Genomic DNA, 14,429 nt, shown 5'->3' on the forward strand with positions numbered 1-14,429 from the left:
TTGACTTTGAAATAATATCAACACTTTTTAACTCTCCACTTGTACCTGTCAGGATGTGCCAGTCATCAACCATCAGCTCTGCAACAATCAAAGGAACCAAAATCACGTATGTAGAGGATTATAATTCAGTCCAAACATGACTTTGCATGACAATCTGAAAAATAAAGCAGCCATGGTTGGAAGTGACCACCTCCTTTCACCACAGCTTTGCCAATTCCACCACCGTCTTTCCCAAGAGCCACACACCCAAAGCCAGGCAATCAGCCGCAGGGTTTCTCCACTGTGAGCAGGTAAAGCAGAAATCTTTTACCATGAACATAAACCAATGCAACCCTTTCAAAACATGTAGCATCTTGTGACATGCACCTATTTTCTTTATTGTGTCATTTCTCATTGTTCTGAAAAGTACTAGTTAATGTAATTAATATCTGTCAGGTGAATGGATCGGCCAGGGAGCATCCACCAACAACAGTACCCAGCCGAGGGAGACAGACAGAAGGGAAGGAAAATGAGGTAAGTTGAAATGTAATATAAATGGACCTAAAGTATATCACAAGCATTTTTAGACCAGGCTGTGAGAGACACACTCAACACCTTTTGCTTTTGTATTATCAAAAAAAGATATTTAGTTTAAGATTAGTTTAATTCTATGTGAACATGTGTGTGTGTTTCATTCAAGGTGAGACAGAAGAGACCCAGACCTGAAATACGCCAAAAATACAGATGAAAGAAAAATGAAAACATCAGAGCAGCTGAGCGAGCCTGTGAGGTACTGCAGCAGGGAATCATCAATCATCAATCAATACCTTTGCTTACAAGAGAGCTGTGTTTGTATCTGAAAGTCTTTTCCAGCTGATTTCTACACAGTTTGTTGTAATCTAAAAGTAGAATGCTTCATATTAGAAATCTTCCATCTTTCCCTGACAGAACGTACCAGATTCAACAAGTACCACCAACCAAAGAAATTCTGCAGCAGCAGAAGCCACGACAGAACATGTTGAATCAAGTACGTAGCAGTATGGTGTATTTGAGGCAAAATTGCTCAATAATCAGAAACACTTACAGTTTTCCTTCTTTACAGTGGGTGAAACTACACAGCCTGATTTCTCCACTGGCCTGACGGTACAGCAAACTCTTCATTTTGAATATCTTTTATCACAACCAACCTTTTTTATAACTTAACATTTGCTAATTTTATTTATTCATCCATGTCTACCTGTGTGCTTGAAGCCCAGTTGTTGAATTCATGAGCTGTTTTATGGGTCCAGCTTGCACTCAGTGTTCAACATTTTTTAGGTGAAGGAACTGGCCCGGATGTTTTCAGCTACTACAACCCAGAACACAGCAGTCCAGTCAAAGGAGCAAAATGGAGAGAAACCGGTACTATCACAGGTTGTAGATCTTATTTTTAATCTCACTGTGCTGTCAAACAGGAGAGGAATGCTAGAGTAAAGATGATCAGTGTTGAATAGTATTGTATTTATCTGTTTTTGCTGTACTTAAGTGCTTCATAACTTCTAAGTGCTTCTAGCCCAGAAACAGCAGTCCAACAGTAGCCATCCCTCACTCTTTTAATCACTCTGCGTTGTGTTGGTGGACGATAAAAAAATAAGATAGACAACTGCTTCTTTGCCAGCCACAGGGGGCAGGGAGTGTTTATTCTCTCACAGGTTGTGTATCAAACAAAATATCAGTACAGCAACTTCTCATGCCAGGGTTTCTACATGCACACCTCTCTTCAGCAGAGCCTGGTTCAAACTCAGTGCACGATTCATGTATATCCACATTTGCCACATAACAAACAAAAAAACACATCATTTTCAGACCCGCATAGTTACAATCGCAATGCCCGTTCAAAAGCTATATTACCACCCAACAGCTGCAATTTTGTAGAGTACAGATTACCACTGAAATATGAACACAACATGCAGATACACATCTGTGTTAAACTAGAATTATCAATACGAAACAGATTTACAAAACAACACAAAGAGGGCGCTCACATACCTGTATCAAACAAAATAATATCAGTACAGCAACTTCTCATGTCGAGGTTTCTATATGCGAACCTTTAAACGAGAGGAGAAAACCACAAGAGAAACCATACCGGAGCTCCGTTAGCCCAGCTAGCAAAACAGTGAACTAGCATGCTACATGAAAGTGCTGTACTCGATGGAACATGCACATGTACACTGAAATAAATATCACAACAACAATGCGATATTGTCACCTGTACAAAGTAAAATCTGCTCCTCTGATTAGCGGGTTTCTCACGATTCTACACACACTGATCGGAGCACTCGTATGGCCTCTCCAATCTGAAGAGACTACTGCGAATGTACAGGAAGTGACCTCATCGAAAGAACGAAATTAACAAAAAAAGCCCACCAAAGGAAATATACACAAAGCAATTATATACAAATAAAAATGACAAAATATGAACGGGTATGGATTATTGGTGAAATATAAACCGATTATATAAATACAGAATAAAAAACTGTCACTGTATATAGTACCTCTATTGTAGTCTATTCATGACAATGTTCATTGATCAGTCCACCACTTTAGTCTATATCTAATTAAGTACTGGATTTCTACACCATTAAATTTTCTATTCATGGTATTCATGGTCCCCAGAGGATCAGAGGATAGTTTGAGTCACTTTTCTCAGAGAAACTCTTAATTACGCTGTTTCCATTGTCAGGATTTGCTGCTTTATCTGGTATTTGTATTCATATTGTAAACTTAATCTCTTTTGGGTTTTAGACTTATTTGTTGGATACTTAAGTGCCTCTTATCTTTAAGGCAAAGCCTCTGGTTCAGAGGTTTTCAGCAACCGCAGCCCAGCAAACACCAGCTCAACCACTGGAGAAAGACAAGGAGAATCAAAAACTATCAGAGGTATGGTACCAGTGCTTCTCTTAGAGTTTATCAATGGGAGTATCCTTTAATCTGTAAAAAAAATATATATATCAGTTACTGAATGGATTGCCATGTTATTTTCCTACAAACATTCACCTTCAGTAAAAACTCCATTCAATGATCATTAGTTGCACCTCTAGAAAATAAAGCTCCACAAGTGCTAAATGATGTTTCTCAAGAAAATCATGCACTGAAATTGAAAATACCCTAAAATGCTAATTTATTTTTGCAGAGCAGTAATTGATTTGGTAGCAAATGCTTCAAACGCTAAAAAAACCTCTCTCTCCCTGACAGAATGTGCCAGACTCGACAAGTATTGCCCAAACAATTCAGCAGCAGCAGAGCCACAACTAAAGACGACCCCAAATCATGTATGAAGCAGAATGGTTTATTCAATACAGGAAATTGCTAAGTAATCATGGAAATGAAGCTGTAACTGTTCCTCTTTCTCTACAGTGGATGACACTGCTCAGCCTGATTTGTCAACTGGCATGAAGGTACTGTATATCAGTTGTGACTTATTGGAATATGTTGTGAAGCAAAAGAATTGTTATCACAACCTGAGACACATACGGTTTTTAATTAGTTTGACAGATTTAAAAAGGTGCAACAACAAGATCATATATGAATGTTTAACTTTTTTTTTTCAGGTGAAGGAACTGCCCGGATGTTTCAGCAACCACAAACCAGGAAACAGCAGTCCAACCGACAGAGAAACGAAAGCTATCACAGGTTGTTGGCCCTGTATCATCTTATTTTTTACTTCACTGAGGTGTCAGATGGGAGAGGTGTGCAGGAATACAGAAAACAAACAGTGTTTTATTTCTTACATTTTCCTTTTTCATTTCTTTGTTGTTGTTGTTTCTAGATTATAATATGGAAGCATTCCTACAGTAGCTCCATGATTCGTTGCTTTATATTTTGAAAAGTGCAAAACAGACAAGTTAGTATAATTTATATTGTTTGATGGATACTCAAGTGCCTCGTTTCTTTCAGGTGAAGCTTCTGGCTCAGAGGTTTTCTGTCATTCCAGCCCAGGAAACAGCAGTCCGACCAAAAAGAAAGACAAGGAGAATTATTACCTATCACAGGTACAGGTATTAGTGCTTCTGTTGTACTGGATCTGTGAAGGCTGGGAAATTTTGGGGGGCATTTTTTGACTTAGTTGTAATCAGTTTGGGTCGCAAAAGACATAATAAAAACTATTTTTCTCTTCTAGAGGGTCCCAGATTCAACAGGTGCCACCGCCAAAATGAATCCTGCAGCAACAGAAGCCACAACTGAGAGGGATCCTAAGTCATGTATGTGTTACGGTTTATTCAACACAGGAAATGGAAAGATAATGAGGAAAAGCTTGAGAAATATGGTTGACAGTAACCTTTTTTTTCCAACAGCCTGTGAAACAGAACAGCTCTCAGATTTCTCCACTGCATGAAGGTACACCTGATTGTTTTACACCTTGTCCTGTTACAGGCAAATGTTATAAGCACACTTTGGTTTAAGTTTCCTCACTGCACTTTTCAGAACAATCCACAAAGTGTATTATTGTGTTTTCTTCACTTTTTTTTTGGGGGGGGGGGTTCAACTTCCACTGAGTTTTCAACATTTTTTTTCAGGTGAAGGATCTGGCTCGGATGTTTTTAGCTGCCACAACCCAGGACACAGCAGTCCGACCAAGGAGAAACACAGAGACATGAAAATTGGCATAGGGTGGTAGATCGACTGTAAATCTTTATTTTTCATGTCATCAGTTTTTTACCCCCATCTGTGTTTCCCATTTTCTTTAGACGATCACAGAAACATTAGATTCTTGTAGACAATGTAACAAACACGTAGTAGATTAAGCTATATATTTCTTAGAAATCATATTTTATCTGTAATCTTGCCATGGCAGGACAGGTCTAAATACCACAGTATCATGGGTGTTTGATTGGATATATTCAACAATTCACAAGCAATAAAACACACTGTTGCTCAACACACTGTCAGTCAGTAACTAATGTTAACAGTTCCTTTGCTTACTTTATGATTCCTCTTCACTTTTGCTGCTGTCACTTTATTTTAGTCAAAAGCTAAACTATATTTTGGTTAAGTTTCAGACAGGCATTTTAGCATTATCACTGTCAGCATCATTTCACAAATGAGTGAAGTGTTTGTTAAATATTTTCATGGGTGTTTCATGGCCAGATAAAGTTGGAATAAAAAGACACTTTGTGTGCATTTCTATCTCCATCCTACATCCTGTCAGAACACCATCACTCTGACCTCCGACTTCTTTTTCCTGTATGCTTCATGTCATGTGACTTTAGTGGAAACTTGTTTTACTGCAACTTATTTGGAATTTTCACTAAAGAGTAATGGGTATGTCTGCACAGAGCAAATAATCACTGTTTTTATCTCAATGCACCTGATCATGACACTTAAACTCATAAGAGATTAAATTTACAATTAATGCTGCAACATTTTAAAATTATGAGCAACCAAGACTATGATGCACGACTGGTGTTGCTGAACATATTAATGGCAGCAGTTTAACCTATGTGTTTATTTACTTGGGGCAATTAAAAGAAAGCATCAGGATTGTTTTGCCTGAATCGAAACTGAAACAGCTGAGAGTGTACAAAAAGGAGGAGAGTCGGGAAATAAGAGACAGATCACTCAGAGGATCATCGCGGTTACAGAGTGCAAGGTAAGCTGCAGGAGATCTGATCTGATTATATTGTTATTTATCTTTTAAAAGCACTTTGTGATATCTATCCATGATGAAAGTTATCCACGTCACAGCTTATATGATAAGGGGATTTATGTTCTTTAATGACAAAAATAATACAGTAGAAGGAAGAATGAAATAATACTTTAACATATTTTATGCGTTTAAAGAAATGAATCTGACTTTTAGATGCATTGTAAAAGTTATCTGGGCTCAGTTTATTTTTATTCGCCTAAATGTTATGTCAAAAATGAAGATGTCAGCCGCCTGATCCTACAGCTGTCCTGTCTATATAATATTTTGACACGATAGTACGTCCCGGAAAAAGGGCAAGGCAGTAATGCAAATATAGGTAAACCACAGGTTTCGGGGCGTGTACTATATATACGGAACACAGCGGTGTGTGTGTGTGTGTGTGTGTGTGTGTGTTATACAGCATTTAAACAGGGTGTTTTTCTCGCTGTTGTCAGGATCACAAACACCAAGTTTCCTGCGGTGATAGTTATTTTTAGATGTGCTGGTGTTACAGAGTTAATATTGACTCATTCAAGTCCAAAATCCACTGATAGTGTGATGCCAGTAAAAGGAGAAGATGACATTACTACCTGGTTTCACGGAATGGAAAACTTTGGACAAGGGGAAATGAGTAGAGGAATAGGAGTAGAAATACCCACTGTTTCTCACTAGTTGGTAAACTTTGATTTGACTCACTCCAAAAATAAGGTTAAGATACCATTTCAGTCTCGTGACACTGGCATGGTTTTCTTTAAGGTTATCCACAACCACACCTAAGTTTGAGTCTGTGTGTACAGTTATTTGTAGCAGGACTTGACAGTGTAGAATATACTCTGCGCCACCAGAGGGCGACTAAAACCATCTAATCTGATGAAGAGGATGAAATAGGACCAAATGCACATTTTACAGCAGATCTAACAATAAAAAGGTATGGTGGACTTATGAGCTGTTCAAATAAAGTTCAATAAAGCAGGGTCATACTGAGGTACCAAATGTGCACTTTTCTTTCTGATACAAGGACAAAACGTTTTCAGCTTATGGTGTGAATAAGTGAGACAGCAATGCTCTAAAAATGCAATTTGATTTTGTGTTTTAAACAATAAAGACACTATTGGTCACTGAGGAACACAGTGTGCAGCTTTCTATGAACTGGAGATATTGAGAAACAATCGCTGCTGCTTCTACAAATGGGAAGCAAGCTATACATAGTGGGGGAAAAAAATAAAAATAAATCACACCTCTAATACATGAAAATGTACAAATGTTTTCTACAGATAGTCAACACATCTGACATGAGCCTCCAGGTTTGTCACTGCTGTGGCTGGTCCAAAGTGACCAGCTACCAGGGCCTGAGAGTTCACCAGGGGAAGATGGGATGTACACCAAAGGGGATGAGGATCCCTGAGAACGAACAATTCAGAGTTAACAGTTACGTGCCTCAATTTACATTCATGAGACCTACAATCAAAATAGAGGAGCCTGTGATGGATATCTTCACCTCTTCTCTGAGGCCTGGTGAGTGGTCCATAAATAAATGTACACACTACGTCACAGGTGTCTCCAATTCTGAAGGTAATACTGAAAAAATAACTGAACTTTCCAAAAATAAAAGAAAACTTTCCATAATGTCTCCAACAGACTCCACATCAGACATGAGCCTCCAGGTGTGCCACTGTGGTTGGTCTGAATTTACAACTAAGCACGTCCTGAGAATTCATCAGATGAGCTGCAGGCCGAAGGCAATTAGCATCCCAGAGAGTGAAAAAAAGGACAGCAGACCAGTGAACAGCACTTTAGTCAAGACAGAGGTATATTCAAGAAAAGATAATAGATTATACATTACAATCAGTTCTTGACAAAACTTTGTTTTGTTGTCTGTTATATAGTTATAAAATTGAAGGATAATTTAAAGCAAGACAGTAATGTTAGCAAAGCTAGGAAAGTATTACAGGACACTGAATGTGAATAAAGGTCAGATTTATAAAGCTGAATAATCTTATCCTCCCCCTCTCCTTACAGAATGGGCCAAACCTCTTCGCTCAACCAAACCTTAAAGTCAATGAAGCTGCAGTGATAGGGATGATCAAATCATGTATGTTTTATAATTGCAGTTAATTCATAATAAGAAAAACAAACCGTGGTGTTTAACAGTGAGCCATCCTCTCTCCATACAGTCATTGAAAATCAGCAGCACTCTGCACAAATGAATGCTAACGTGGACACAAGTCATCGAGCACTTGATTTCAACACTGGTGCACAGGTACAATAGATGTCTGACATTTTTGCATAGGTTATTTCTTCTAAACAGCACTGCTTTTCGTGCTTCTTTCTCTAACCTATTGTCCATTATTTAAGAATGATTTATGGATAATATTAAAGTTAAAAGGGTCAAAACTGTCAGTGTAGTATTGGGTGGTAAAGTTGGTAAAGGTCTGAGTGAACGTGCTAAAATTTTGTCTCACTTTTTTCTGACAGCCTGTCATGCCGGTGTCACAGACCTTCACCACCCAAACGTATCCTGCTATTACAGAGGTCACAGTGGAGGAGACGAACAAACCATGTATGAATTAAGTGTTTTAATCCATAACAGGAACACAGCAAAAATAACCTGCAGGAATGGTGCAAAGCAGCTACTTTTAACAGTGACTATCTTCTTTTTCTACAGTCTTTGAGACTCCTCAGCGCTCTCACCAATCCAACACCAACTCGGACAAAGCTCGTCGAGTGCTTGATTTCTCCACTGGTGCACAGCAGGTACAGCACACACTCGACTTGTTGGAAATCTGATTGTACAGATCAATAGGTTCTGTGCTGAGAGAAAAGTTTTATTCTTTAAAGACTATGCTTTGGTTCTACAGGTGGAACATATGAGCTGGAGGCCTCCGACAACCACAGCTCAGGATATAGCAGTCCTTCTGAAGGAGAAAGAAATGAAGAGAGAGAAGGAGAGAGAGATGGAGAGAGAAAGAGAGAAAGAGAGGGAGAAAGAAAGGGAGGCTCAAAAACTACTAAAGGTAATACACTTCTAATAATACAGTATGTTGCTTTTAAAGCTTGCAGCATGGCTCTATGGATGGCATTATTGGTTTAATGATTGGACCCCCATATTGGTACAGACCGAAATGTCAACCACTATTGCATGTATTCCCATTAGATTTGGCACAGATACCCATGGTCCCCAGAGGATAAACCCCAAAGACTTTAGTGATCCTCTGGTTGACGTTAACATCCATCCATTATCTATACAGTTTATCCATTAAGGGGCTAGAATCTATGGTTAATGTGTTTCGTTTTAAGTGAAATGTCTCAACATCTGCTGGATGGATTGACATGAAATTTGGCACAAGTGTTCATGTCCTCCTTTAACAGATCATTGTGAGCATGTTAGCATGCTGATGTTTAGCTCAGAGCACCCCTGCACCTTAGTCCTACTTAGTCTTGTTACACTCAATTGGGTATTTTACGGTTCTTTACTGCTCTTTTTGTATTAATTCAAGGCAAAACAAGACCGGAAGAGGGCTGAGTTACAGCTGAAAATTCAAATCAGGGAGCACAAGTTGGGTGAAGTCAGATCATCCGTAAAAGGCTGCAAGGTAAGCAGCAGCAGATTTTGGTTAAAATTTTACTGATTATTGTTATGATTCATGTTTCTTTAACATCTCAACTGTCAATTACTCCTTTCAGGGCAGCTTGGATGCAGAGTGGCTGGAGATCAACAATGCGTTCACCGAGGTGATGAAAGTTGTGGAGGATGCTTGGCTCAAAGCTCTTCAACCTCTAGAGGAGAGGTCGGTTCTTTATAGCTCACACTGTAGAGCAGTAACACTTGATCAATTAAAAGGTGCAGTCAGTCAGTGCTAAAAATGTAGTGTAGTCAGACATTTTAACATACTCTATGTGACCTTTAGGAGACGAAAAGTAAAGAGAGAAGCACAAGATCTGGTTGAGAAGCTGGAAAGAGAAGTTGATAAACTCAAAAAGACCGTGGACGAGTTGGACAAAAACCCAGATGTGCAGGTGAGCCCTGGGGATGCGACATCCCGTTTGTCATGTTTTATCATCACAACATAAAAAGCACAAACAGGAAACATTTCAGTCAGCTCAGCTTTGTCAGTTCTGTGTCCTTATTCCTGATTAAGTGATTTTATCCTTGCAATCACACACAGGTTTCTCTAGATGAATCTAGAGATTGGAAAAATCTAAGTCTTGACACTTCATTCTCCTTCGGTTCCCTGAGAACCACAACTTCAACCATGATGGAACAAATTTGCCTGGAACTTGAAAAACTCTCTTCTGTTGGTGAGTCCTTCCTTGTGTTCATCAAGGTTTGCATTTCATTTAATCGGAATCAATATTTAATTTAATTTAATGTAATTTATGTTTCCACAGAACTCAGGAGAATTCCCACATTTGCAGGTGAGGGTCTCAAAATTTAAAACCTTAAAACTTCTAAAACTTTACTTTATATCTGAACACTTTTTCTTAATTTCTCTACATGAGTACCCTAAACTTGTTATGGGAGTTAAGCTGTGAGAACCTAAGAATTCATTTCTTAGGTTCTCACAGCTTAACTCACATTCACATTCATTTTGCTGTGCCACAAGTTCTCCAATGAGCCACTCCCTCTAGAGCCACCCATGGGAGTGTTTTCTGATCTGACAGCCCTGCAAACTTGCTGCAAATCACCATTGAGATCTATGGTTACAGTTCATTTTGATAACTTGGTTAGGTTTATGCAAAGATAACTGGGTTAAAACTACTGAAGTTATGGAGTGGTTGTGACCAGGTTTTAAATCAAAATGACTGTAGGCCTTCACGCGAAAAGATACAACAGTAATTGGAGTTTTGATAAAAAGCATTGCTGCCAACATGACTTGCTCAGGGTGCTGTTTTTTTTTTTTTTTTTTTTTTTTTTTTTTTTTTTTTTTTTTTTAAAGACTTTGAACTTGACAGGTTTTCATCAGGATTTCAAATGAGGAGACACTGCCTGAGCCTGACCCTTTTATACATTCATTTAGGGGTGTGTCCTGATTGGGTAACTGGGACAACAGGTGGCAGATAATGAGGGTCATTCAATGACTACTACTACCTTTCGGATTTTCACCAGCATTTCAAGGCTTAAATGAAATAAAAGGCTAATATTTCTAATGCATATTCCAATAAAATGTTTTATATATAGTATGTCTTTATTTGACAGGTTATATAAACATATCTCCATTTGATTTGTTCCTTGGATTTTGAGTTGTTTAGTTTGTGAAATTTTGGGGAAGAAATCCTTGAGTGACTCATTATCTACCACCTGTTGACCCAGTTTCCTAATTAGGACACGCCCCTGAGGGAGTGTATAAAAGGGTCAGAACAGAGGCTGTTTCTTCATTTGTTACTGAGATGAAGACCTGTTAAAATCAAAGCCAGTTTTTTTCAGTTGTCAAGCAATATAGTACAACCACAGAAGGCTTTTTTAAAATCAAAACTGTAGATAATTTGCTTCTCTGTGCATGAACGCCTGAAACTTCTCTTCTGCACATTTTGAGACCTTGGTTCCCTTTATCTAAGAATAGCAGCATTTGTTTGTTGAGTGCATCTCAAGTTTTAAACACTAAGCACACCATGGTCTTCTTCACTCTCTTCTTTGTTGACCTACCCTCCACTGTGTCATATCACTTTGGAGTGTTTGCTGAAACCACTGATTACAGTTTTTTTTTCTTGGGAGGTCAGTCTCCACCCTGTGGTCTAACCGAGTACTTCTGCAAAAACCTGTGACCTTGTTTCACAGAAGCATATGTTGTCCAGTCAAACATTAATATTTCACTTTGCATACATTTGATCCAGTTAGTTTTAGTTTCACATTGAACTTTGCATGACTTACCTACATTAATTGGTCCAAAAGTCTGAACCATCCAAAACAGTGTTTTCACACTGCAAATGAACCAAATCATGGCTTAGTTTGATCCAGACTGAGACCACCTCTTATGGTGGGACCAAATTTCTGGCCTTTGGTCCAGACCATGGTCCGGGGCACCTTTCACACCTGCTGTTTTGGTTAGGACCAAACTGAAAGTCAGAAGGAGGAAGGAGGAGGAAGAAAATCCATTTTCATTGTTTGTTTTTTTTTCAACTGCAGTGGATGTGAAGCTGGACCCTGCTACTGCACATCAATGCCTGCTTCTCTCTGATGATGGGAAGAAAGTGAAAGATGGAGGAAAGAACCAGAGAGTTCCTGACAGTCCAAAAAGGTTTGACATGTTTGGCAGCATTCTAGGGCTCAACAGCTTGACCTCTGGGAAATCATACTGGGAAGTGGACGTCAGCAACAAGACCGGGTGGGATCTGGGTGTGGCAAGAGGTGACGCAAACCGCAAGGGCAAACTCCTTCTGAACCCAGACAATGGTTACTGGGTGACTGTACATTATGAAGACAAACAATACGCAGCCCTGACAGCTCCACCTGTCAGCCTCTCCCTGAGAAAGAAAGCTAAGAAGGTGGGGGTGTTTGTGGATTACGAGGAAGGGCTTGTCTCTTTCTACGATGTGACGACTCAGTCTCACATCTACTCGTTTACTGGGTGTTCATTCGGTGGCGAGATCTTCCCATATTTCAGCCCACATCTCCAGCAAAATGGGAAAAACTCAGATCCCCTGATTATCTTGCCTGTGAAAAGGCAGTAGTGGCTATAAAGTATGTTTTTCCATGTGTACTGATAGAGCATATTGCTACACATATACTCTGGGATGATGTTTCATCAAGTGTCACAGCATTCATCTTGTAACTGAATAGATCAAATTTAAAGTAGGTGAGAGGATGCTATTTACCATTTGATATCCTGTTACAGTCTACAGTTTAAAATGCAAATAGCTTTTAAATAACCATAATGACCTGGTATATTTTTAGGCCATGATTGTTTCTGCACAGGGGCATTATGTTTTTGGGTTGTCTGTCCAACTGCCCATTCCTTGGTCAGTCCATCCATTCATTCCATCCATGTGAATACAACTTCTCAATTGCACTTTTTTTCAAATTTGGCACAAACATGCACTTGGGCTCAAGAATGCACTTATTCGATTCTGGTTAAAGGTCAAGGTCACTTTTGACCTCCTGGATGCCAAATTCCAGTAACACCTCAAAAGGAATCCCTTCAAAACACATTTGTAGACAGAAGTCAGTAATTCATGTTAATGAATGACTGTGCGTCCTAGAAACAAAGAATCTTGTCAGTAGTAGTAGTTGTTCACATCTTAATCTAAACATTTATTGAAAGCTTCTATTCATTTCTGTGTAGCTCTTGATCAATGTTTTCCTCTTACATCTTCATCAAATGAGGAATAAGGGATATTTGTACCACTTTCTTACTCTCTGTGAATATTGCAAAAGTTACACTGAATATCATTTTGCACTCATACACTTGTGTTTCTATTTGATGTAGGATGTGATCATGTCTATATTCCTGATTGGTGTCATTTAATGTAAACATTCTATTTGTATGTACATAATATTAACGGTTTTGGAACTTTTTCTATATTTTTCATTTTTTTGGTGTTGTATAAAAAAATAATAAAATGATGGTTTGGCACTACATTTGTAATGTGCAGTATTTTTGCACAAACCTTCAAGTGCCTTAGCACGTTCTTGTACTTGGTGTCAACCACAGTGACCAATCCTGTTGTTGCAGAGGTGGTTTCACACATAGCTGCCCACATGAGTGCACTTTCTCACATCAGAAGTAGCTGTGTCAATACATGCCCCCATATCCTTATTGTCTGGCAATTATCATGAACATACATGGTGAAAGAGCAGCTTGCAGTAGTTTCATTGGCTGACAGTCTCTTTGCTTTGGGTTAAGATAATTGGCTGTGATCAATGTTCACAAGTCAAAAGGTTTATAAGGGGTGGAATATTTTTGGACTTGTAGTAGAGAAGGAATCGTCAACTGGTATCAATTGACTCCAGACTAACACAGCAACACAGAAAGGTGAGAAGAATTCATTTAACTCTGAATGGGTTTCTGTCTATCACAGGGAAGACAAACAGACTTAATATAAAACATTAAAATGCTATAAGGCAAGTGTGATAATGGTTTAACACACTTTTTTTTTTACACTGTTAGTGTACCACACTGACAAATAGATTTTTAGTGTTATTTTTGAACAACACATTTTTCAGCTCAAAAACTCAGTCTTGTATTCTTTCTGTACTCTAGACAAAATGAACCTTATTCTCCCGACTGCCATCATCTTCACTGCAGCCCTTGTTCACGGGGGACAACGAGTGTCAAATGGCGGCAGCATGACCAGCGATTTGAAACCCTCTTACAACTCAAAGCCCTGTCAGGAAACATCCAGCTGTGATCGTTATGAAAAATTCAAGTGCAAACACATCCTTCAGTCTGACTTTAACAGAACTTCTCGGGAGGAATGGAAGCGGTAAATTGAAAATTTTATTTTCTTGTGAAAGAGTCAGGAAATATAAGAAAAATGTTTATTTAGTGCAATTCTTCTTAATCCTATCCTATATCAGTACTAGGTTTACATTTTGGATGCACCTATTCAATGGGTTTATAGTGAATGACCTGGCAGTTAGTCTACAACACAGAGGGTTCAAACAGCAGCTGTGTTTTATTTCTTGTTTTAAATCTGCAGCAGATACAGTAAATGTAAAGCTTTGTAGTGTGTAATTCTTCAAAACAAAAGTTAATAAGAAGATAATAGTTGGACAATGTCAATACTGTGCAGTGAAATATTGACCTCATTATACAGGTATTTAGAGCAGCAACAACTCTGTGGC

At 38.7% G+C, this 14,429-nt stretch overlaps 1 protein-coding gene across 1 annotated transcript; it reads left to right on the forward strand.

The window, feature by feature from the left end:
- The first annotated feature begins 5,515 nt into the window (after nt 1-5,515).
- Nucleotides 5,516-13,223, forward strand: LOC108874153 (E3 ubiquitin-protein ligase TRIM21). The gene is made up of 14 exons (XM_018662560.2): nt 5,516-5,611; nt 6,922-7,162; nt 7,286-7,455; nt 7,667-7,739; nt 7,822-7,907; nt 8,123-8,207; nt 8,313-8,401; nt 8,506-8,661; nt 9,145-9,240; nt 9,332-9,435; nt 9,556-9,664; nt 9,814-9,946; nt 10,037-10,063; nt 11,772-13,223. The coding sequence occupies exons 2-14, from the start codon at nt 6,940-6,942 to the stop codon at nt 12,314-12,316; spliced, it is 1,896 nt and encodes a 631-aa protein (XP_018518076.1). The 5' UTR covers nt 5,516-5,611; nt 6,922-6,939; the 3' UTR covers nt 12,317-13,223.
- Nucleotides 13,224-14,429: the final 1,206 nt, after the last annotated feature.

This window comes from Lates calcarifer, linkage group LG14, assembly GCF_001640805.2.
Source record: "Lates calcarifer isolate ASB-BC8 linkage group LG14, TLL_Latcal_v3, whole genome shotgun sequence".
NCBI classification, from domain to species: Eukaryota; Metazoa; Chordata; class Actinopteri; family Centropomidae; genus Lates; species Lates calcarifer.